This window comes from Sceloporus occidentalis, unplaced genomic scaffold (assembly GCF_023333645.1).
Source record: "Sceloporus occidentalis isolate IW3139 unplaced genomic scaffold, rSceOcc1.0.p SCAF_54, whole genome shotgun sequence".
NCBI lineage: Eukaryota > Metazoa > Chordata > Lepidosauria > Squamata > Phrynosomatidae > Sceloporus > Sceloporus occidentalis.
In genome coordinates, this window is record NW_028317034.1 from 2,202,249 (window position 1) to 2,229,968 (window position 27,720).

Here is a 27,720-nt window from a genome sequence, read left to right on the forward strand (position 1 = left end):
CTATCAATGTGTATTTTTCAAAGCAGTTTTTCCTTTATAGCATTTTTTCAACGCACATCACAATATACTATACTACATTAAAGGAGTGGTTCGGTTACAATGTAACATCTTTCAAAGTATTTCTATTTAGATAAGGATCATTAACATCTGCAAGGGGTGGGAACGTGGTTATGAACTGTACACTCCTGCATATAGTTCTGGGATTGAACAGTTGCTAAGAAAACAATGGGCCGCTTTCCAGAGAGGAGACAGCTGTGGATAAGTAAATCAGAACTGCCAATAGAAAGTATTAATGTTAAATTTGCCAGGGACACTCCTTGAACAGCTTTGAACCTAGAAAGCAAAACATGTGCAGCAGTCTACAATTTTGTTTGAACAATAGGAGAGGCAACAAAAAATGTAAAAAAATAAAATAAATCAGATAGCAACTACAATTGTATGTTCAGTGCAGCTGCATCGATTGAAGCTACTAATATAGAACGCTTTATTCAAATCTCATCTTGCAGCTTTGTTCTCAAAGCAGGTTTGTGGTCCAGCTGGTAGCCTCTACATCAGATATGGCTTAAGTTGTCCCTCTATGGCAAGCTTAGGCTTGGTTAAGATGCATCAATATGACGTGTTTTAAGAATGTACAGCCCGACATACTAACCTGCCCCTACTAAACCCCCTTTAATGAAAAAAAAAAAAAAGATGGGTAGAATATCCTTTAGAAATACAAGTGTTGGTCTATTTTCTGAAATAGGCTTTTTGAACCATTATGAATCTCTACCATAAACTGTCACTAACCAGCAATAAAGAATTGTGTATAAATTACAAAAGCAGAATTCCATAAGCATATACAAGTGCAATCCAAGTTAAATAAATGGTTATATTGGCTCCTATATCAATATATTTCTTATGAGATATTGTAACAAGTGCAGGTTAGTGGAGGTGATCTTGACATAGCTAGGAGAAGGGCTTAGGGGGTTATGGTTTAATTTGATTCGACAGTGGCCAGTGCTGGTGTGTATAATATATATATATATATATATATATATATATATATATATATAAACACATGCGCGCACACACACACACACACACACATCCATTTTGTGCAACATATTAGTTTTTCCAGACCTGTTGTTGGCCCACCCCATCTCCTTAAGGGTTAACAGTGGGTTTTTGGTAGGGATAACTTATAGGTTAAGTTGGTGTGGTAGGTTTCAAGCTGGCCTGTTGTTCAGAACCCGAGGGCGTAGTGTAGTTCTTGGTACTCTCTTAATTGGTTTGTGATGATGTTCGCATATTGTTGTTAATGGTTTGTACGACTTAAAACTGTGAACATATTTTCCCGTCAAAAAGTGGTGTCTGTTTTATTGCAGCATTGACTGGGGTGAGGGGGTTGTTGGTTATTGTTCTGTGCCCATTTAGCAACTATGCTCATGTCATGTTATGTTTCCTGAATACATTATTCAAAAAAGTATTTTGGGGACAAATTCCCCTTTACATTTAACTGGTATCACAGAGCTCCTTTTCCCCCCTTTTTGACAACACAGATTGCAGAAAAACACTGCAAGAAAGAAACCAAGCCACATCTGTACTGAAACCTATTGTGCTACAGTTCAGTGATTTTAAACAGAGCTTTAGTATTTTTGCTCAGAACAAATATCACAGGGGCTGCATGTTTCTCCGTCACCATGCTTTGGAGCTCATGTCTAGGTTCTAATTAACTTCCTTTAAAACATAAAAAAATATGCATTCCATGTCATACCTATGTATCAAACACCTGTCTTGGTTATACGAGAATTTGTGATTATTATTATTTATTGATTTATATAGCACCATCATGGTCTGCAGTGCTGTATAATGTTACACAACAGATACCAAGAAAAAAAATGAAACTTTCATATTGTAGAAAATATGACTATTCATAACTCATTCAAAACTTTAGTATACATTGTTATGTTTGAGATCCCATGAAAAATAAAATTAAGTTCACATCACCAAAGCCCCAGCAGCACAAATCCGTATAATAGTGGCTGCTCTTACGCAGCTGAAAACAGCGCTTTCTATTTGTGTTTTATTGCTAACCAAGTGATGCCGGGCTTTTGCTTTACAATGGAAGCCCCAAGGACTATTCCACATGAGCCGCTGAAGATTATAAAACCCAACAGGGGAGGGGAACGCCATCAGCATTGAAATGTAAATTCCCACCAACTGCTAGAAACAGCAAATCAATCCTATTAAAGAATGTCTTCTTGGTTTGTATATCCAAATTGGAGCTGCCTGCCTGAATGTGCCTTAGGATGCAGAGAGCAGTCTACTTTCAAATATTTTAAACACTAACATCATCATCATAGTATGTACAACACAACACGTTCATCCAATTAAGACAATGTTGACAAGTCCAATAACCAAAACACTATAACAGTTCCAAAGTGTTTTAGTTCCTCTTTTAACCCTTTGAGGGATAGAAAATGTACAGGGAGCTTCTATGTGTTACATCAAATATTGGGGCAAGCCTCGGTGCTCTGATGCAAACCACAAAGATTACATTGGGTCAATATTTTATAGTGGAACCAGGATCGATTATAGTATAATATGGCTTTAAGCAGACTTCTGAAGTACAACCAGTAATGCGATCTAGTTGATATCCACTGATGGTAATTGGTTGACAAAGCAATTATACCATTATTTTGTGTCATCTGATAATTTCTTAATAAATGGTCAACATTCAATCATCCTCTGAAGCGAACCAAAAACCAATACAGGTTTTGTAATGAAAGTCATTCTGGTTTGATCATTTGGTAGAATGGTCAGCATCAGTAGGAACATATCTTTGACAATAAGACCACTTTTTATAAAATACCCCCTACACTTTATGGTATTTATGTAAGACTATTAAAAAATATATCACATTCAACAAGTAGTATGTATGTTGTGTTAAAACATACAGATATCAGAACATTCATTAAGGATTGTATACGAGTGAGAATGAGAGAACCACAATATGTACAGAAGACCATACATTAGTTTCACAATTAATACATTCAGGAATATGGCTTACATGTATGCTCAGACCTGCTTATTATATGTCACTTAAATACCCTCAGAAAAAAAAATCGGTAAAACACCATTTACGCAGAATACTGCCCACATCAGACACACGGGGAAAGAAATCAGTAAACGCCAAATGATTAGAACACAGCTCTTATGTCTGGATAAATTACCGACTCCAAGCAAGACCTGACGATTGTAATTACTGCATGCCCATTTCATACTGTACATCTGCAACCCATGAAAGCAAGGTTTGGTAAATGAAGCATACAATTACTCTACATAATCAGCTCTTTTCCACCGGCACCTTCTTTTCCAGTCACTGAACCTCCAGGACTGTTCAAAGTCGCAAACAAAATGTGAAAAGGGATCATACACCCAAGTGTCCCCCTTTGGGATGGCAGGTCCATAACTACCAAGATTCCCAACCACTTGACTTAAATCTTGTCCCAGTAAAATGTCCTCATTACCTGGACTGACAGCATTACTCTGCATGTTAAAAGGATTATAAGCACACAAACCTAATATACATACATATCAGTTTGGAGTGGAAATCTAAGAGGTCAGTTTAATAATTCTAGAGACACTCGTGTATAATTCAGAACAAAGTTATGAGCCCCACGCATGGGTGCGGTTATACAACTTCTAGTCCTCACCGATTTCAATGTACCAATAGAGCAATCATGCCTTGTGCTCATATTAATGTTCCAAATGTGAAAAAATGGAATACTCAAGACTGCTGATTAGCGATTTTTTGGGTACATAAACTTACTTTTAATGCTTAATGTTAACAAACCCCAAATGCCAGCATCAATTGCATAATACACCAAACTAAATGGTAGTTGTGCTTACCACCCTAAACCTGGATTATTGTATGAAGATCAAGCAAAAACACACTGTAATTTTCCTGTTTAGAGGATCCACGGAAACGCTGGAAGCTACAACATGTGTGGGATTTTGTTTATAGAGAAACATACTAAAAATAATGCCCTTTTAAAATGAGTCCTGTTGAATCACCTTTCAAAACACTATAAAACACTGTGCCAATTAGCCAGTTATCTATTCAATGTATTGCTAAAAACATTATTAGCCTTTAAAATAAAGACTATGCAGCGTAGCAACCATTGGAGACTAGGCTATACTAAAGGGTGCCCATTCAGATTAATTAACCACATGTAGTATAAGAAACATCATTCTTAGTACTGTTCAAAGTAAAAACCCTATACAGAAATAATTAATCGTCTATTTAACCGTCATGTGATACAAACTGAGGCATAGAAAGCAAAAAGGATTATAAAAACTTGTGCAACTAGACCTTTGGAGAAAGAGATAAGCAAATAAAGCTTTGCAGACGTGTCAGTTTATCATAGCAGAGAGTACAAAGAATGTTTTGTGGAACAGAACCTTTAAATTGTTAAACCTTATCGTTCGTTATCTTTAAATATTTATTTTTTATGTTAGGTTTACGGTTTCATGATATTTTACGTTTGATAAGACCACCTTTCCAACACCGCGCTAGTCCGCTATTAAGACAAACGTGTGCATAAATCACATTTATATGTTGCTGCAAGGGTGGTATTACTATGATGTAGTTAACTAAGACCAGAGCCAACAGCTTGCACAGGGAAAAAAATCCTTTGGGAAACTCTAGGTCAAGAGTTAATACTTTACAGGGTTTGACGGGTGTGTGAATATATGACGACAACTTAAAGCGTTAGTAGCTGGAATGGTATTTTTTTTCCTTGGCCTTAGTTATTTATTTGACAATGTTATGGATAGAACAGCAAAGGAAATGAGAACTTTCCTGTGTGTAATCATGAGGCAAACTACTGTTTCCTCCACAGGGAACAGATTTGGTTATTTCTCACTTAGCCCTGTTGGATGGCGTTAGAAATCATAGCTGTAAAACAGGTTGTCAAGAGCTGCTGATCCAGTGAGAGGGTGCAAGCTGTCATGGTTAAAATCAAACGAATTAGACATAATATACTTCTAAAGAGCATGACTAAAAGAAGCCTTTACAAACCGTCCAAGTCTGTAGCTTAAAAACACTTTGATATTATAAACGTCTTCACTAGTGGACCAAAAACAACAACAAAATTCTTGTCTAGCCATACCCCTTGAATATATGTATTGTATTAAGCGAGGTGTAAATTGTTGGCACTATATAAATAAAAGATATAAGAATTAGTCGAACCAAGTACATCCATGCTTGAGATGTCTAGGTATAGTTTGCAAACCAAAAACATAAGTTTTTCTGTTGCTCTTTAGTCAAGTGCACTAACACACAACCTCACAGTTATAGTACACTGAACATCTGCAGTATACCAACCCCATTTTTATACTTTGCCACTATTCATAGCTTATTATTCAGTATATAGGCGAAATCAGTCAGACACAAACCGAACATGGCCAGATGACCCTTCTTACCCCCCAAAAATACCGTATTTGCTTGATTATAAGACGACCCTGATTATAAGACGACCCCCCCCCAAATCTGAATATTAATTTAGGAAAAGAAGAAAAAGCCTGAATATAAGACGACCCTATAGGAAAAAAGTTTTACCAGTAAATGTTAATTCATCTAAACTATTTTTTTTTTTAATAAAAGCTATGATTGAGAAAAATATTTTGGTTTTATTTCCTTCTATTTTCCAACCTGCTCCCCAGTTATGCACATCTGCCCCAGAAATGCCTTATACCCCCTATATGCCACTGTGCCCCATGATATGCTATGCCTTTTAACCCTCTAAATGCCACTGTGCCCCATGATATGCCTTTTAACCCTACATGCCACTGTGCCCCATGATACGCCTTTTGACCCCCTATGTGCCACTCTGCCTCCAGAAATGCCTTATGCCCCTATATGCCACTCTGGCATTTAGAGGGTTAAAAGGCATATTATGGGGAAGAGTGGCATATAGGGAGTTTTAAGGCATTCAGGAGGCAGAGTGGCGTATAGAGGATTAAAAAGGCATTTCTGGAGGCAGAGTGGCATTAAGGGGGTTAAAAGGCATTTCACAGAGCACTCTGCCTCCAGAAATGCCTTATGTCCCCCATTTAAGGGAGGGGGGGGGAGACAGGAGGATCCAGGTCCCCTGCAGCTGCGGGGGGATCTGGATCTTAGTAGTCTCATAGTCCGACCTATTTGAGGTCTGATTATAAGACAACCCCGATTATAAGACGAGGGGTATTTTTCAGAGCATTTGCTCTGAACAAAACCTCATCTTATAATCGAGCAAATACGGTATATAAATAGGAGTGTTCTGCTTATAAAATATACTAACACACCATTGTGTATTACCAAGATTGTAGGCGCCTCCGAAATAGACAGTGATAAATACAACAGCATAAAAAAACTGCAGAGTTGATCTCCAAGGAAGAGTAGTAAAAATGATGCATTAATTCAACTGCAGAATCCTTGGAAGCTATGTTTTACATACATAATATATATTCTATAATAATAAGACATACATGAGACAACCACCACACTACCTCTCAACCTTTCTCTGTGCCTTATGTTTGTCACCCCATTCCCTCAAGATTGTAAGCTTACGAGCAGGGCTCTCTCCACCTAATGTATCGGGTTGTCTTAGTCTGTCAATTCTCGTCTTGTCATACCCCTTGAACTTATGTATTGTATTAAGCGCTGCGTAAATTGTTGCCGCTATATAAATAAAAGATAATAATAATAAACAATAATAATAATAATAATAATAAAACAAAAAAAACATTTTAAGACAAAACTCACAAATATGTAGCAAAGGGCTACCATACTGGCACAACTATATAGCGCAGGATCAAAAGAACTGCCCTGAAGGAGAACACTTAAGCCAAGGGAAAACTATACAACAGCCTTTTATGTGTTTTTATATACACACACATATATTATATATAAATATTAATGTTGAGTAATGTTGCATATTACTGTGGGTTAGGTTATAGGTTTTACCAAAAAGCAGCTAACACATGATTACTTAGTTTTGCAAATAAAAAAAAAACAAAAAAAAAAACCAAAACACACACAACATAACAAGTGTCTATCTCTAGGGAGTTCGACATACAGACATTCCCACACTGGGTCTCAACTTTAACATGTTTTTCTGCTTCCTTTCCCTAACAGAGAATTCACAACTCTAGATAAGGCGTGAGCACCAAGTATCCGAGTCATACCCAAATGAATGCAAGTAGAAATTGCTTTAGAGAATGCCTGTGCGTGCTGCCATGTAGTCAAATGGACAGATCTGCATATTTTAGTGCTTTGTATTACCACCAATTTTATAAATAAAGTTTTGCATATTTTGGTAATCAGATACGTTACATACCCTTTCATCCATTTTTGTAATTTTGCAAAAATCAAACACTTTTTGCAAAGCAGGTTTCATAAAATAAAAACACAAAACAAAAAATTATCTTTTTGCTACTTTTCACTCTCAGTAATATACAGTTGAGGAGGTCTCCTAGGCTAGACATTTAAACTCAAGTTTTAACTCCTCCACACACTTCATGGTACCATATATTTCTTTTGGCGCGCCAATTAAAAGGCATCTACTCTGTTTACATCAGGTAATTTTAAAACAATTGATTACATACAGAATTCTTTCAGTTTTAATTCACTATATCAGAATTCCAGTAGGGTCAAAAGTTTACACACACTTGGTTAGTATTTGGTGGCATTGCCTTTAATTGTTTAACTGTAGCCTTACAGAAACTTCTGACAGTACTTAACTGGAATTATTGCCCATTTCTCCTGACCAAACTGGTGTAACTCAGTCAGGTTTGTGGGCCACCTTGTGTGGACATGTTTTTATATTTTTGGGTCAGTCCACAAATTTTCCACGGGATTCAGGTCAAGACCTTGTGATGGTCACTAATACTTTTTCACTTTGCTATATACAAACGATTGCGTTACAACTTTGGAGGTATCCTTAGGATCATTCCTTAGCAGTTGGGACTAAGTTTTTACTTACTAGCGGATGTATTTCTAGATAAACCGCTTTAATCTAATATAATATTTAATATAATCTGTTTTATGAAGTTCAGCTGTCCCCTTTTTAGCAAAAACACCCCCACCCATAGTTTACAGTTAGGACGGATCCAACGGTTCTTTGGATTAAAAGCTTCACCCTTTTTCCTGCTGATCATTATGGCCAGACAGTTAACATTTTTGACCAGAGGACATGCCTCCAAAAGGCTAGGTTTTCATCCTGGTGATCACTTGCACACTCCCCACTCTGTCTTGCAGTAGGGGTTTCTTTCTCGCATTACAGCCTTTCAGCCCATGGCGATGTAGAACTCTTAATGGTGGATGTAGATACTTTGGTACCGGATGCTTGCAACCCCTTTTACCAGCTCCTTTGTTGTCTTTGGGTTCATTTGAAGTATGTTCAGGGGAGTTAATTTGTGCCTCCTTCCTGAACGATGCATTGGTACCTGCAATTTGGAAATTACCCCTAAGGAGAAACCTGACTTCTGGAAGTCCACAATCTTTTTTACCAAGGTTCTGGCTGAGTTGCTTGGAATTCCCCATGGTATCAAGGGGAAAAAAGGTGCCACATAAAGTCCTGATTATTACAATTGGCCAATCAGAAGACACTAAGAAAATAATTACATCAATTCTAGAGTTTTCCAGATTGTTTAATGACACAATCAATTTATATAAACTTCTCACCCACTGGAATTCTGATATAGCGAATTAAAGCTGGAATAATTCTGTCTGTAATTGATTCTTTTAAAATAACACTGATGTAAACAAAGTAGATGCATTAACTGACTTATCTAAAGAAATGTACGGTAACATGGAATGTGTGGCGTTGTGAACCAAGCGTCATTGATGGGCGCGAAACGCAAAAGGCCTGCCAGGTGTCGAGTCACTGAGTTTGGTCAAATGAGATAAATAAAACTGGCATATTAAATGCACTACATTTATTTTCTCCGGTGTTGCGGACTCAAATCCACTTTATGATACTAAAGCATTATTGACGGTGGAAGTGCCGAGCGGTTACACAATGCAGAAGTATATGATAACACATGCTGTGGATTGAGGTGAGAAGTTTCTTGCTTTGGATTTTAATGTCCTTAGACTAGGTGTATGTAAACTTTCGGCCTCAACTATATATCTGTGCTAGTTGATTAACATTTTAATGCCTGTCATTAAAATGATGGTAGGCAACAATAATTATACAAAGGCATAGCAAGGAGTCGCTGGGAGAACCCAAGACAAGGGACCACACAATGAGATCCAGGTCTGCAATCCATCGCTACTCTGCATCCATGGAGCCGAGATGTCATATGCTTGCACATATACAGAAGATATGCCTTATATTAAACATTTTTGATTGATTTGACTTTTTATCACAATATCATAATGCAAAAAATAGCCAGCACACTTTACACTGGATTGCATGCTGTGAACCTTGAATCTCTAAAGCTAAGGAAAGGACAGCCAGCTAAAAAAATTATAGCCAGCACTGCTTAAACACCTTTGTTGGCCCAAAATATCCAAGACAATCATAGGCCTTAGATATTAATACATCTATACATTTTTTAGATTAAAGGCCTCACTGTAGCTTTGTGAAAAAAGAAAAGAAAAAATACATTATAGTAGGGCTAGACTTGCGATCGGGAGAAAGCCCCGGCACTTTAATGCCTGCGGCTGCCTTTCTGCATGACTGTGTCTGAGCGCTAAATTTTTATGCTCACAGTGTGTGATTAGGCATATCTAGCCACTTGCCGCACACTGTAGCGTATGGGGCATGGATGACCAGCAGCCCACCTGCCATTTGCCCAATGTTCCAGATGGCTAGTTCTTCATGACTGAATTTTTCACAATATAATCCTGTCATATCATTTTCCCACATTTACAATTAAGGGATATGTAAAAAATTTAAAAAAAATTCTATACCAAGAAGCAAAAATTATTTCAAGGTATCTTGATTATTATGAAGGGCCCACAGAGAGATAGGTTGTACATAAATCAAAGAGTGAATGGTAAATACCAAACCAAAATTACTATAGCTACAAAATTTAGCACAGATTTATTAAAAGGAAACTAATCCAACTTTAATGCATCATAACGTAATACATTTGGTGAAATCGCCAAAGTCCTACATAGTAAAATAAAAAGCAGGAAAGAAACTCCCCGCCCACACAAAATCAGCTTCCATGTGGACAACAGGTCAAAATGTTTAAAACGCACCTTGTTAAAGAGGAAGTATTTATTTCCTCTGCTCACAAAGAAATGTTAAAATTTACCAATGACAGAATATTTAAATAACAGGCTAATTTTATACACTTTATATATATATTATGCAGTATACAAAGCCAGAAACAACCAAAAATATGTCAAATTTAATAGGGACAATATACCCATATGCATGTTAATGTTTTATGCCAATTGAGTGGTCCTTTTTATATATTTTTTTGCAAATGTGTATGCATTTGCTTCTTTTCTCACTTTTAAGCTTTGCAGGAAATGTGTTCGGCTGAACTGGACTGCTGTATATGAAATGTAGGTTAGCACGGAAGAAAATCTGGTTTTATTTCTTTTTGTTCCAATAACCATACTCTATCTACAAACCTAGAGGCTGCCATTGTGGATATTTTAATGACTTTCCATGGTAAACCAAAAACAGAGCTGACTGATCATGACACTGCTATCGAAGTCCTCCCTGTCCAATGAAACACTTTTGTCCATAGTATCGAGAGTATGTGTCTGGGTGATTAGAACATGGGGTATGTCCAGTAGATTAGACCATGGTAACAGATCTAGAACGCATATAAGTAACTAATACACAGCTGACTAAAAACAATTATATAAAAACTAGAAAACAGCCAAATAGTTTGTAAACTATTATAGAAAGAGAAAAAAGAAATAAAAGAAAAAGAAAAAAAGCTAAAGCCCAGGCTACAAAAGCATTTTTTTTTTTTTAGTAGAAACTAGAGCAAACACTGCCAAGAGCAAACAAAGGCAAACACTGTAGCCCAGCATGCAAGACCTAATCAGCTGAGCACCCAAAGAATTTAAGGAATGTATCCGTGAGCATGTCTCATTCAGGCGCTTAACCCTCTCTTTCACATACAGCGTTGCAGTCATCCTTGCTCTAATCATCACTGTGTCTATACGACAATGAGTTTTCATTAATGCCAAGAACTGGAAGTGGTGGCATTTGAATAGCAATTAAAAAAAAGAAATGCACATTGCACTTATATTCCTGCATAAACCTTCAGGTATAGCATACTTGCACTAACGCAAAGGTTAGTTCCATCTTCAAAATATGCATTTTCTAAACAAAACATAGAATGACCAAAAATGTGGCATAAGTTGCCATTAGGCCATACAAAATATCCACCAGATTTCCACGATACTAAAACTACTTCAAAGACTCAAAGGAGAAGCCAATAAAAAGGACATACCGTGTCTGTTGGAAAATATTCAGAAGTGCAAATGTGTTCATAAAATATCTTGAACCCTTTGAAATGTTAATATGAAGAAAGTTTTTCATGTTCTAAGGGTAAATTTCTCTTACTTCACCAGTCTGAATTTTCCCCAGTCTTACTACATTCTGTAGTTCAATATTATATTTCACTTTGTTATGTATATTGTTTGTTTTTTGTGTTTTTTCTTCAATGAAGTTGCTGTGATTACCAAGATACAAACTAAAGCAGATCATTAAACTCTCACAGATCTACAACTGTTGAAAAAGAACAAATTAACTGAGTATTTATTTTTTTTTATCAGTCTGTTAAAGTCTTAAAAGTTTTAATGTCTATAATCATGCAATGATTTGTTGTTTTTAGGGGATTTAGTCTTTGTTTATTATTTGTAATGACATATAGATCTTGCCGAGAACCTGTTACATTGGACAAATACACTAAAAGAATATGACCTTGAAAACAACGCGGTATTTATTTTGAATATGATAGGCAAGGGTGCTGGACATTGTCCAAATTCAACTTTCACGATCCAGTAGCTTCAGCAGACTAAAAGGCTGCAGCTTACCCAGGACACAAGAGGAAGATTATGGGATTTGATGTTTAGAGTCTGACTGAAATAATGCACAAGGCGGTGTGTGTGACAAGGGATTTACACGCACCCGTTGTTGCAGAATGTTTGAAAAATAAATAAAAATGGCACTCGCACAGTAGACAGAGTACCAGGTCAATGAGAAAATCAGGGGTTACCCTGCAAATAAGTTAGAACCCACAAAAATAGTGTGTGTTATGTAGGGCTGCAACTAACGATTATTTTAATAATCGATTAGTTGGCCGATTATTTTTTCGATTAATCGGATAAAAAAAAACAATATGCTAATTTTTTGTTTATTTAAAATAATTTAATGAACTGGATGTTAACCCCTTAAGGACCGGGCTCATTTTTCATTTTGTACCCTGTGGGACCGAGGCTGTTTTGACACTTTTGTGGTGCTTGTGTTCAGCTGTAATTTTCTCCTCACCCATTTAGTGTACCCACATAAGTTATATATTGTTTTTTTCAGGACAAGATGGGCTTTCTTCAGATACCGTTATTTTGATCGTATCATCTTATTTACTATAAAAAAAATTAAAAAAACATGGTGAAAAATTGAAAAAAAAACACATTTTATGACTTTTATTTGAAAAATCTTTTACTCACCTAAAAAAGCAAGTAAAAAACTAGCTAAATAGATTCTACTACTTGTCCTGAGTTTAGAAATACCCAATGTTTTTATGTTTTTTTGCTGTTTTTTGTAAGTTATAGGGCAATAAGTACAAGCAGCGTTTTATGATTTCCAAATCTTTTTTAACAAATCTGGTCAGTCTGCCTCCATCTCCTCTTTGGAACATCTTTGAAGCCGGTTAACTCAATTTAACCCATTCAAACCATATATTTATGAAAACTAGACACCCCAGGGTATTCCAAATGCTGTTATTTTAACCCTTTCCATGCACCAATTATACAACTACACTTTGTCAAACTTTGTAATAGTAATTTTTTTTATTTTTTTTTCCACACAAATTGTACTTTAGTTATAGATATACAGGTGCTGGTATATGCCACTGTCAAACAACACCCCAATATGTGTTCAGCAACATCTCCTGAGTACAGCGATACCCCACATGCATGGGTTTGTCAGATTGTTTGGCTGGTAAAAGGCTACTTTTGGGGCATGCGTAATTCAGGTGGTCATTTGGTCATTGTGCCTCCCTCTCCTCTTTGGAATATCCTTGAAGCCGGTTAACTCAATTTAACCCATTCAAACCATATATTTTTGAAAACTAGACACCCCAGGGTATTCCAAATGCTGTTATTTTAACCCTTTCCATGCACCAATTATAGAACTACACTTTGTCAAACTTTGTAATAGTAATTTTTTTTTCACACAAATTGTACTTTAGTTATAGATATACAGGTGCTGGTATATGCCACTGTCAAACAACACCCCAATGTGTGTTCAGGAACATCTCCTGAGTGCAGTGATACCCGACATGCATGGGTTTGTCGGGTTGTTTCAGATTTAAAATGCCACATTTGGGAACCCCAAACATTCTGAAAAGAGGTGGACTATTACTGTTCAAGAAACTTTGCCCCAGCCCTGGCACTTTGCACCCAGCACTTTGCACCCAGCCCTGGCACTTTGCACCCGGCACTTTGCACCCGGCACTTTGCACCCGGCCCTGGCACTTTGCACCCAGCACTCAGCACTTTGCCCCAGCCCTGGCACTTTGCACCCAGCACTTTGCACCCAGCCCTGGCACTTTGCACCCAGAACTTTGCACCCAGCCCTGGCACTTTGCACCCAGCCCCGGCACTCTGCACCCGGCACTCTGCACCCGGCACTCTGCACCCGGCACTCTGCACCCGGCACTCTGCACTTTGCCCCAGCCCTGGCACTTTGCACCCAGCACTGGCACTTTGCACCCAGCACTTTGCACCCAGCCCTGGCACTTTGCACTGTGCCCCTGCACCCAGTCTCCAACTCTGCCCTGCACCCAGCCCTGCCCCCACATTCTGCCCTGCCCCCACACTCACACCCTGCACCCACTCTGCCCTGCACCCACACTCACACTCTGCCCTGCACCCAGTCTCCAACTCTGCCCTGCATCCCCACCCCCACTCTGCCCTGCATCCCCTGAAACCCCACCCCCACCCCCGCGAACCGCTCTGTGCGAACGGAGCCACACGCAACTAAAAGAAGGCGGAGCGTGTAGCGGAAGCGGGGAACGCTCGCGGAGGTAAGTAAAAGGAGCCGAGTGCCAACAACGAATCGATCACTCGATTAATCGATAACGGAAATCGTCGACAACGATTTCCGTTATCGATTCGTTGTTTCAGCCCTAGTGTTATGCATAAAAGGTGTCAGAGATGAGAAAAAAAAAAAAAAATTACAAAACGTGATTGTGATTCCAGTAGTAAATATGCGAAGGAAAAGCTGCTATTGAAATAAATATATCTTTTCCCCCACACAGTTCTAGTATTATATCCGTAAATACTAGTAGGATACAGCCTGGCAGCGATGGCTATACACATCATTAAGATCTATCCCCATAAACTCTTGAAGTGTGATATGATATCAATACCGAAGTTTGTGAAACAGGTGGCGTTAAAACATCTTGATCACAAAACAGATAAATAGATATTTAGAGCAATACCAAATAGTATGCAGAACAAAGCCAGACTATGAAAAAGAAAATCAGGTTGTAAAAATGACAACTATTCTTAGCTACGGTTTTGTAATGAAACTTGGTATTGAAATGCTTACATTTAAACAAGTGTCTTCTTCGTTCCCCCCCCCCCCCCCATTATATTGTATTACTGTTACGTTTGGATTATAGAGTTGGGGAGAAAAAACACAGCAAACAGCATGAAGCATTATAGGAGCTATCACTCTAAAAATTCTCTAATCATTCTATACACACTTAACATAAAAAAAATTATAACACTGGGTTGACAAATATATATAGTTATACCAAGACATTTTGGACAATGCTATGCTTCCAACTTTGTGGGATCAGCTTGAAGGCACTTTTCTATTCCAGCACGATTGTGCCCCTGTGCACACAGCAAAGTCCATAAAAAGACATGGTTGGATGAGTTAGGTGTGTTAGAACTTGACCGGCCTGCACCGGGCCCTGACCTCAACCCCATCAAACACCCTTGGGATGAACTGGAACGGAGATTGCGAGCCAAGCCTTCTCACCCAACATCAGTGCCTGACCTCACAAACAATCCCACAGAAACACTCAAAAATCTTGTGGAAAGCCTTCCCAGAAGAGTGGAAGCTGTTATAGCAGCAGGTGGTACCTTTATATTAATTTAATTTATATTAGGGGGGAGGGTACCTTTATATTAATGTCTATGCATTTAAAATGTGATGCCATAAAAGTCCCTGATCGGGTGTCCTAATACTTTTATACATTTAGTGTAGTTATAATATATATATTACACACACTTTATATCGCGTCCAGAACACTGTCTGTGACTACTACACAACTATTACTATTACATTAAGACTAGAGGTTATTCAGAATCATGATTTAATATAACGGAATATTTATGCCAATCATTTTCCAGATTTCATTATATTAAAATATTCTTAAATTAGGTTTAAAAGGACAAAATTAATGAGTTAATAAGTGCTAGCATGAGAACACTTATTTTTTTTTAATTATTAGATGGTTTCTTTATTATGAGAGAATGTAACAAGGTTCACCAGGCCGAGTTTCTCAAATAAATAAAAAAAAAAATTCATGATCCAAATCCATGACTGAAAGGGTAAATATGAGCTTTTACAGCAATGATGGAATCTAAGTAAGTAAATATAAAACATAATGGGCTATTATTCCCATTGCCAAGACTGAATTAAATGCAGGCATTTCAATTTGTCCTTTTACCCATTTCAAGTGGATGGACTCCATGGGAGCAGAATAAAGGAGCTGCCACATCTAATTATAATCATCGCCATAAACCCCCTCGAAGTATTTCTATGCTATAATGAGAAAAGATTCCTAAAAGGTACAACTTGATCCAACTGGAGAAATGATATATTGTATATACTGTGTACTTTATGACTAGCTAAACACTGCAGAATTCTTGAAGTTTGACATTTTGACAGTAATGCTAAATTGTCCTTTTTATAGCATTAAGTACTTTTTTTTTTTTTTTTTTTATGCCTTGTCTGGCCTGTGCTTTCCAAATGGAAACTTCTGCTTGAGTCTTCATTCGTTATATGATTATATCGACTGGCATTTGTGTTCCGTGTCCTACAGATTATTTGAAATTATAACTGGTTCGATGAGAGATGCAGCTAAGCTACACAAGGAGTCAGCATGTAGATGGTCAACGTCTGATAAAATATTATGTGGATGTTTGCCTTCCAGTGAGGTGGTTAGTGTTTTATGCTGAAACCTTCCTTTATTATGTATCTACAGAAGGTGATTTAGCAGGTGTGTACTACATACAGCAATACCTCCCTTCGCATTGGACTCTACTAGTGGATATTTAGGCAATGTTGGAACTACAAAACAGATCTACCCGGTCTTGGGAAAGACCAGTTTGATCATTCTCGATCGTTTCCCCACATGTGCGTGTCTCTAAACATATAGAAGAAACTAAAGACTTAGTTACAAAATGATCTTCAAAGATGTATAATTCTCTATTAAAAAGATACGACCTTAGCACAATGGTTAAGATGACGTTTTGTTCTGCACGAAACTTAATATGTCATTTCAGGGCTAGGTGCGTTGGGCCGTACATAGGTCTTCTCTTTCACTGCTCCATTGAAATGCCTTTCAGCTCATGTCCGCTACTAAGCAGACCGCTACAGTTTCTTACTGTCATCCCAACACAGTGGTGTATATTTCAGAATATCATGCTGTGGAGTGGTCTGATGTATAAATGAAAACACTTTTCATAGATGGGAAGTTTAAATTAATATGTGACCACAAAGTAATGTGCTGATGCAGAATATAGAGTTTACATATACATTTTTTCCATCCTTGCAAACAGATCAGATAGTATTCATCAACAGAAGATTAAAAGAACTATGTATAAAGTTGTGTTGATGACTACACATTGGTGATCTGCTCAACGGGCAAAAAGTATTAGGGAAAAGCAAACACAATAACACAGTCTACTTAAAATGCTCAAAGGTCTTTGGAAGTAGCTAGCAGCCAAACAATGGCACATATAAGCATAAAACGTTGCCAAAATGGCAGCAAACCAAACAGTTTAGCGTCACATACAATCTCACAAACGAAGAATGAATATCAATCAGCGGCAGGAACATGCTACCATTGAAAATCAATTCTGCAGAATCCTTCCATTCATTTGAAATGCGAATGTAAAAGAAAAATACAAATATATGAACGAAAGAACACATGTGTTCCTTTGGTTTGGTGCAGCAGGTCTAATTATTTACTCCCCACCAACCTCTTGTAAATACAACAGAACAAATGTGGTACTTTATGCAGATGCCAAGTCTGGTGTGTTTTGTTTTATTATTATCATCATCATCATGTTTTATTTATATAGCGCCAACCGTTTACTCAGCGCTTAATACAATACATAAATTCAAGGGATATGACAAGACAAGAATTGACAGACAAAGATTTAATCGAAAGATATATTAAAAAATAAATATTTTTATTCATACTCTGTGCTTTTAACAACTAGTTACTACATTCTCACATACCTATGATTTTCAGTCTCAAAATATTTTCACATCCCGTCGCCATTAACTGCATTTTGAACAGACTTGCATTCCCATGTGATTATTGCCATGTGAATACTACCTTTGCAAGATCATTCTCTACAACCCATGGGTGCTCTTCTTCAAAAAGCAATCGCATAAGACTAATAAAACAAACCCATTCAGGTCTTCTAGGGGACTGATACATCCATCGAAAAACAAGGTTGAGCTGGGTATAGCTGTAACTAGAAGACTCCTGAGAAACTTCTCCGTGAAATAAAAAATGTGGCTGATAAAGACCCTAGTCTGCCATGGCCAGGAGACATTGAATTACAGCATGATACTTCCTTAATTTGGGATGCACCTCATACAAAACATCCTATAAAACTGCATAAGCAGATTCTCTGCTCCTTTTAGTTAAAACTTGCATTTTTACCAAACTTTGTTTTCTCTGCTGGCAGCTGAGGTTGTTGGTCCTTCATAAAATGACAATAGATATTTATATCCTCCCCACAGCTATTTCACATTACTTCCTGTTCATACCTCCATGGCACACAAAGTACATACTTGCATCTACTAAAAAGGAGACTCTGTCCCATCAGCTGCATTTCACATTTCTACTCACTTTCTTTTGGACACCATATAATAAAAGTTAAACTTCCAACGTTATTTTTGTCATACACTGGAAAAACCCATAGAAATGTTATTTATTTATATATTATACATACAGTATACATTAGTATACCCCTTACACATAACTACGACATGACTTATTTTCGCCTACATTCAGCTATACAAAATATTTTATTTGATAAAAATGTTTGTTTATCGGTAGCCTACACACAATATTACGTAACGAGCCACAAAGTGAAATATGCAAAGCAGATAGGATTAACTGTGGCATCATTCACCTTCTTTCGAGAATTGCTAACAGTGTACAAGAGAGGGAAAGGAATGTCACTCTCTAACCTTCCTTTGTTAATGAATAGCTCAGAACATGGGCTGAGCCTGAAGCAAAGTGTTAATTTCCTATTTTTCGCTGGGAACTAATCACATGACCGGCCTCCACCCTATGAGCTGGAGCTGAGGTCATAAAGGACATCAGGAATAGCCTAACTCCTAGCTCGCAATCACAACAAATGGTCCAAGGCGAATACCTAGGCGGACCTCCCCTACACAACAAAAGCCAGTGCTTGTTGTTGAATTCTGGTTGAAACCACTTACAAATCGGTTTTATGCAATAAAAATATGTCTAATTGAAATCCGCCTATCAGAATTGTTCCAGGAACGCCGAGGTCCCTTTGTAGTTCAGCATATAAATCTTAACAGAACTTCAAAAGAAAGACAGTGGTAACCATAACATTCCAAAAGTATTTAACAAGACACTGACACTCAAAGGGTTAAGGCATGTTATTGATCTTGCTTGTAAAGTGGGTTGGAACAATTCTACCAAAAGGGAGGGAAAAAAAAAAAGAGGGTTACCTTAGAGCTCCGGAAAGCAAAATAGCCATGGCTACTAAAAATATCGCCTACATTTATATAATATTTATTGTTTCATCTACTGCCGTCATATTTCGCAGGGAAAAAATAATTTCTAACAGCCGCCTCATAATTGTATTTTTGTATACTTATAGTTGCACTTTTCCTTTTAACCTTAATTTAGATCTGATAGTAAGAAGGGCATTTGATCACTACTATTGCTCCCGCATTGCACTCAAAGACAGTAAAGGCACAAGACGAGGCAGTTGCATAAAGTTTGCAGTCTTCCAATATGTAAAATATGGTCACATATTATAACAAAGCCACACAATGTTTATATGCAAGTAAATTGGGGTAAACCCATAAAACATCTCAGCTCTGGTGAGCCCCACATATGACGTGAATAATGTTAAGGGCCCATCCCTCTGTGTCCATTATACAGAGCTTTCTAGTTGCCAGCACTCTGACTGACCTTTGCAGTGACATCATCGTCGTCATCATCATCATCATCTGAGGGTATCAAAGTCATGACATCTCAACTTACTCTAAATTTTTAAAGTGCTTCATTTTATTTCACTGAGGCACCACATTCTTGGGATTTTCTTTCTCTAAACAGTGACAATAGAAGCCTTTGTCTGAGGAGCGACACCGAACAATCGTTACGGATTAAGGAACATTGCTTGCAAGAATAAAATACTGTATCAACATCATGTTTTGTCGAACACCTAGATTCCCGTTTTGAAAGTAGTTTGTATGTTTACTGCTATTGTATCGGGTCAATGAAATGACAGCATGTTGCATTAAAATGTTTCGCTAGGAAACAGGTTTTGCCGCTCCTATTGACTAATGGAACGCTAACAAACAAGTTCTACTGCGCAATGTATTCAAAACACACCTTCGAAACTTAACGCCTCCTGTGATTAAACAATGCTTGGCCAAACAGGTGGAGAAGTCAAAATGCATTGCCAAGATTCACAAAATGACGACAAGTGGAAATTTATATAGCGCAATATTACGTAGAAAAAGGTGAGAAGGGCCAAACTCATACACAACCTAGGACATGGACTTAACCAAGCGTATTAAAACCATTAAGGCCAGTGGAACAAGAAGACTTTGCCTGTTCTTATCTTTTACTTGTAATATGAAATTAACAAAACTTTTTTTCATTCTGCGCATCCTTGTTAACCAAAAGGGTCCATGTTTTATTGATAGATATATGTAGAACAATTATTGTGGACAGACTTCATCAATCAAAAATAACCACCCCTGGAAAAAAAATATTGGACCACGCCAAACTATATTAAAATCTAAAAGCTCAGATCCAATAACCCTACAGGGAAATAAAACACTATTATATATATATATATATATATATATATATATATATATATATATATTATATTGAACATGGAGATTTGTGCTTTGCTTTAATCCCTCCCACCACCACCTGCTGGAGACCACCAGTGCCAGGCACACAACTGCTGACCTAAAGAAAGTCAGCCGCACAGATCACTGCCTCACTCGCAATAGCCATACCACAAGTTAACCCCTTCGACACTCTTTATAATTCAACTAATCATTCTCATCTACACACGTGGGTTTATCAACCATTCAAAGATAGGGAGCACAATCAGTAGGAGTAAACCTCTGGAAGGCCTGTCACAGAATATATATATATATATATATATAAAAATAATAGCACTACTAGTACTATAATGGGGAAAAACAGCAGGTATTAAGCGTGAACATGCGCATTCCTACTAAACCCCCATCCACATAGTGCCAATATCATAATGTATACCTAGTCCTGCTACTACTAGTTAGAACTTTACAACTGAGCTTATGTTAGCTTTCACCAGTTAGTGTGTGGAATATATATATATATATAGACCCACATCATAAAGAAGGCCAGGTGCAGAGCCTCACACATTGATACGTAACACTCCCAGATGGTGGTTATAGTAGGTCCCGTAGTGACCCGAGCTTTGGAATAAACTGCGATCCTCAGCAGGTTACCTCTGCCAGGATCGCTATAGCCTCCCTCCGGAGGGGCACTTACCTCGGTTGGCTGGCTAATCTCGAACAGGTCGAGCCGGTTGGCGTTCCAATGGTTAATGATGTCTGCCAGTTTGCGGCGCTCCTCTTCCCTACTCCCCGACATGTCTTTCCACTCCCCGTGTAAGGGTCAATCAATGATGTATATAATAATGATAATAATAAAAATTCCGGCTCAGAAATACTAAAAAAAAAACAAAAAACCGCAAGATGACAAAATAGCAACGTGGGATATATCAAAGAAAAATATCTATATCATCCACTGTAGATCTGCTGTCTGCAATCCTGGGCGATCAGCTTCACTCCCGGTATCCACCTTCTTGTCTGCAGCTTATTCCGACAAATGCATTCAGTACCCAAGAATAACCACCAGAATCCTCTAAAAAATGAAATCGGGAAGAAAAAATGATCTAATTCATTTTTTCTGCATAACGATCCAGAATAAAGAAAAGCAAATAACACAATCGTTGAACGTTAAGAATAAAGAGGGGATTCCTGTTCGATCAGGCTCAACGTTCCAAGTTACTGGCTGCTCGGCTTCCTTATCGCCTTTTCCTTCCCCTCCTCCTGTCCAAGAGCTGCTGGTTTCTCTCCTCCTATTTGCACAGAACTGTAGAGTTCTAATCAAAAGAGGCAACATCAAGTTGAATCGGTGTCTCCAACAATAGAGAGACAGCGACTGATCCAATTGCGTAGTCTTCAACGGACGTTGGTTTCAGGGAGAATGATAAACGCTAACAAGCTGCAGTTCCCTTGTATCGTCTCTAGCGGTTAGAACTCATGGATAGAGGAGGGTGTGCCGGGAACGGCGCGCTTCCGCGCCTGAAATAAAAGTGCGTGTGCACGCTGGTTTATTATTTTATGCCAGTCCCAGTCTGAGGAAAACGTTTGGCTTTGTAGTGTAAGGAGAACGACGGCTACTAAAGGGCAGCTCCCTCAACCACCTAAGCTATACATAAATACCCATTTGTCTGGAGTGGTGCTGAAATTTGACCGCCCCCTCATATCCTGTTATATACAGGATGAGGTAGTCAACAGCTTAATACATTGTTCTCCCTCAACTTTAGACGCGAACTGTAACCTTCATAAGTTATCCACAAGACCCTGTGCTTAGCTGGTATGGTCTTCAGGTGTACGGTTGTGAATGGGGCAGGAAAAAAAACCCTAATGTAGGTAGGTTGCTTTATTTTAACACAAATGGGTCTATTCACTAAAGCATAATTGTTGGGTTCAATCTGGCTGAGATGGCCCTATAAAATGCATAGCTACCTGGATGACGAGACTACATCTCATTGATTTAACCATACATTATATAGGGCCAGCCAACCTCTTTCTGCAGCAAACACTGGGGTTAACTCGGTAATGTATAGTGAGTCAAGTTGCTGAAACTCAACTGTCCCTTTTATTTGCTGTTCAGCATATACATTTTTCCTGAGCTTAACTAGATTCCTATATTATTATTATGTACTACCATTGTAAACATGGTAAATAAACGCATAAATTTTTTTAAAATTACGTTTTGATGCATTTTCTTGTTGACAACATTTCGATGTGGCCTCTTATTCCTGTCTGTATGTGCTGCTCTCCTTGCCTTCTCTGACATAACAGAAGGGGTTATCTTTAAGGCAGGGGTGGGGGACTTTTTCCCCCAAAATGTCTCTTGTACTGCCCAGGGGAAGCAAGAATGGAGCACGGTCATGGAACAGGTAAGCAGTGGGCCCCTGCAGAAGTGATTGTGGGCTGCCTGGTCACAGTTGCGACTGCTGTTGCTGCCCCTTTCGCCACCCCTGCTTTAAGGTCATCTAGTTTAAAGTGAAATCACTCCCATCACACCTAGTACACAAAACAACTCACACTTATACAACACTCACATCACACGAAACACCTCACTCCCTTGCACGCATCACACAAAGCACCTTACTTAATCACACCTATCACCAGGGCCGGAATAGGCCTGCCTTAAGGCTGTCCATCCAGGGATGACTTGCACTAGCCCACTCACAAAGGCAGGAAAGTGGAGGGGTTATGTAACGTGTGACCCCGCAATGAAAGCATGACTGCTGCTGAAGAACTTTCTAGGATGCATTTATGTATGTTAGAGTGAATGTGACAATGAGTGTGTAAGCATGAGTGTGTATGTGTAAATGTGTGTGTTAGCATGAGTGTATATATGTGTACATGTATGTTACTTCTCTCTACATTATACAGCACTTAACTTTAAGAGGCCCTCTAGGTGGAACAGCACTTTTAAGTGAATAGAGCAATAATAATTTGGCATAAACATTTGTTTATGGCAACAGTGCTGATTCTCAGCAAGGCCAAAGCAGGTTGACAACTTTTTAGGTACACAATGGTAAAAGTTGCAGCTGTGAGGATATCAGTGCCTTTAAGTATTACTAAATTGTCAGCGTGCAGGGGATAATTTATGATGGATGGGTTTTAGCCAACCAGTAATCTCTCCACACATTTAACTTTAGCAACTGGTTACCTATTTTATTGTGTCATGGTAAATGTTGAACACATCTGCAAAACAAATGAGCTGAAAGGAGGGGGAAACAGACCAAAATGTATGGAAGGTATTCTAATGAATGTCTCTATGCATCTGAATAAAAAAGCATTCGTTATGAGTTAACACTTGCCCATCATATGCATTAAAATGTATACGAGGGCTGCTGCGTACCTTTTAAATAACCAAAGTTTCCCCCCCCTCACTGTGCCATGTAGAATGTTTTCATGAGAAACAAGTGCAGAGGATTGTCAGGAAGCAGCCACCAGGCAAATAACCGAGCCATGTTTTATACTGAAATTAGCATTTTATGTCACCAGTCCCAAATTATAGATAAAGCTCTTTTATGAAACAGACAAGAATGTTGAGGCAATTCTCAAGAGCACTGCTAATCAGATTAGTGAGCGATATTAACATCTCACAAATTAGAGGATATTGATTTTTTAAATAATTGAACGTCACTGAGGAGTACAACGTAACAAATGCAGGAGCATCTACAATATTGGTTAGTTTTGCAGCCCTGCAATAATCATACAAATGTCTTAATTCCATGTGTTTTATGACACTAGGCATTTTATGTATAATGTGTAATGTAAACCAATTAGGCAATTGGGTTTGTGATGTTACAGATAATAACTTAACACATAGTTAAGCTTCAAGCTATTTCAAGTAACATATTTCCTAATTGATTCAGTCAGTGAAATGTGATAAGGTCCCAACTCTTGAGCTACCTTTGTATGTTGGGATACATAATGTATGTTTGCATACATATGTTTCCAGCAAAATAAAGAACCATTTCTAAAAACTTTGAATTAAATATGTGTAAAAACTTCCAGAGGTGGAGCCAAGAGCAGAAGCTGCATTTTAACAGGGCTCAACTCCGTTGTCTATTAAAGTGTCATTTAAAGGCTGAAAATGCACCTGGGAAGGCTTGGAGCAACAAGCCCCCTAATGGTTAGAGGGGTGAGCAGTGCAGGCGTTCGCTTGGTCGACGCCTGCCTACATCCATCTGCCCTTCATTGGTTGATGCCAGAGGAGCTCCCTGCTGGTGACTAATAGAGTCGCTAATACGGACGTTTAACCTCTGATACCAAAACTTGGCCTGGGGAGACCATTGGTCTCCCGGCTCCAGGAGTTATAGGCCCCTAAGAGCGACTCTATTGGTAGCCGGCAGGGGCCTCCTATGGCATCTTCCCTGCCAGCGACCAGTAGTGTTGCACTTACGGACCTTTAACTCCTGGCGCGATCCTATGAATTCCCGCTCCTGTTAACCCCTGCAATGCTACGTAGACAAGGTAAGCTAGAGACTTGTATGGAGAGAATGGACCAGGGAGGTTAGCTAAGAGATATTAAGGAAGACGAAGATTCTTCATGTACGTTTACCCATCGCCATATTAGTCTATTCGGTATTCGGTTTGAACAACAAAGACCCAACATTCGAGTTTGTTTTCATGTTCTCCTGAATATGAATGCACACGTCTAATAATTATGAGTAGGGGAGTTAGGCAGGGCTGTTATGTGACACAGGGACTTTCATGGGTATGGGCAAAGAGGGTGCTACGGTCAAGGTGTGTGCATACGCTAAGACAGCGATCCCAAAGGCGCTCAGTGATCTGGGTATAAACTGGAGATCTAAACAGATCTTGACTATTTAGGTATCAGACTTCCCAAAAACCTTGACTTGTTGTATTCTGAGAATGTTGCACCTGTCATACACAAAATTGAGAAATATTTAAATTGTTGTCTCTGAACTTGACCTTTTCGGGTCATGCTGTGCGCATTAAGATGATTAGCTTTCCAGGGCTTCTCTTTATACTTCAATCGTTCCCCATCTTACTTACCAATAGAGACTGCAAGCAATTGAACTCTTGCTTTTCTAACTTCATATGGAATGATTCTGAAATTTGGGACTGAATATTCCGATTCCATTGGACTACAGCCTGGCCACATTGACAGGATACGTCATACATTGGATTTGTTCCACTAATATACTGGACACTAATATACTGACACTAGATAGCCATCATTACTGTCGTTACTGCATATCATTACGGGTGATTTAACAGAGGATATGATGTCCAATCCGTTATTGTTTTTGGTGGTGTTGAGGCTTGGTTTTGCCTTGTCCTGGTGTACTTCTCCCTTATCAGTCTTGGGTGGAAAACCTCCATTTCCAGGATGGCCTGGCGGGTCACCCCTTTATTTCTTGGAGGGAATTGGGCATAGGCTTGATAGGGGCTTTTCTAAACTTTAATACTCAACAAATTCTGGGATCTGAAAAATGTAAAGATAAATACCCCACCGTATCTTTGCCTATATTTACCTACTTACAAGCATAGTAATTTTCATTTTTGGATGAAGACTGGTGCAGTCCCCTAGAGAACTTAGTAAGGCGAGTCCCAAAGATATCATATTCCACAAGTACAATTTACAGGATACTACAATCTAAAGAATGCCAGAAAGATTGGGGGGTGCTGAAAAATTGGTTCATTACCTCATTTGCAATTACATGACGTTTACAAGGAGACCACGGAATCCCTAAGACTCCTGCCACTCTGTATCATGACATGACTTAAAAAATTGTGCACTATGCCTATTTTTCCCTGGTGAGGTTGTTTAAGATGCATTACTCTGAAAATAGCAATTGTTCAAAATGTGGGGAAGGGTCAGCAGATATTTATCACTGTTTCTGGACACGTGGTGTTTTGAGGCGCTTTGGCAGACTGTTAGAGACTTTGGTGTACTGATGGGGACACCAATGGAGGATACCACGCCTGAGTTGGCAATATAAAGTTTAACGGGGAGCACTATAGGGGTAACAAGCAACAGGTGAGAATACTGATACTGCAGCAGCACGCAAGGCAATACTGCAATTACCACCTGATTTAGAACTCCTTAAATCAAAATTATTTTATATAATACGCATGGCTTGGCTGGAAGCCAGCCTAAATAAAGAAAATAGGACTAAAATTTTTTTTTCAAATGTAGTCACCGTTTATTAATCCTCAGCCAACTTAGATCAAACAGAAGATAGTTCAGATGTTTAAAAATACGACATGGTAATGTACAAGACTTATAGCCCAGACTATGGCAGCTCAACTGAATGATACTATATGACTCTTGACGTTCAGGTGGGGGTTAGGGTTTCTTTTCGCTACCACAAACCCAAAACAAATCTTAGCAAACTACTTTTTTTATTAATGACCAATGACATATATAATACATAATATTAAGCTGGAACAAGTTATACATACATTATATTAAGGGTAGAATGCAGCATTCGACATGCAAATAAATCCACCGTAGAGAGATTAAAGCAATAGCATGGAATGACCCTCTGCTATTACTAAAAACGTTATATGTTAATGTGTCCTATATCTTCTATTATAAGTAAAATTGAATATGCTTCATGATGAAACTATGTAAAGGTTAGAAACTGTAGATTTCCTATAGTTTAAACACTCTCCATGACCTGAAAATTAGATTTTTATTACTGAGGGACTCAACCGCTAATGGAGATGGAGAATACAATAAACATGAGGGATTACTTATGAAAGCATATTTCCTCTGATTTTTGCATCTTGTAGAGAAATGCTCTACTGTTCACTGAGAAATCAGACTGAGTGATAAAAGAACAGAACGCTGTTTGTCTGCATGTATAATGAATTGATTAGACCTCTATCAGCTTAAGATGGTACTTGTTGTGAAACCATTTGTTTGATAAATAGGTCATAGCCCCAATGATACACACTTCTGATCATCTCCACAAAGCATTCCTCCTGGAGTTTCATGAACAAATAGTCACTTAGAACAAGACAAATGGTCACTTTATCAAGAACTTTATCTGTGCAAATTAATATATATCTGTATGTAAGTTTGTAAATTTGAGTTTCCTATGATACTCGTCAAAGATTTTGAAAGTTTATAAACAAGGGACACCTAAGTAGGCAATTGGAACAGACAAATTTGTGTCCC

At 38.3% G+C, this 27,720-nt stretch overlaps 1 protein-coding gene across 7 annotated transcripts in view; it reads right to left on the bottom strand.

The window, feature by feature from the left end:
* Nucleotides 1-21,345, bottom strand: part of LOC149288027 (afadin-like) — an 88,931-nt gene extending 67,586 nt beyond the window's left edge. For all 7 annotated transcript variants that reach the window (XM_089492129.1, XM_089492122.1, XM_089492120.1 and 4 more), the window contains exon 1: nucleotides 21,244-21,345. In XM_089492129.1, coding sequence (XP_089348255.1) covers nucleotides 21,244-21,345 — 102 coding nt within the window. The remainder of the gene's footprint in view (nucleotides 1-21,243) is intronic.
* Between the last annotated feature and the right edge of the window lie 6,375 nt (nucleotides 21,346-27,720).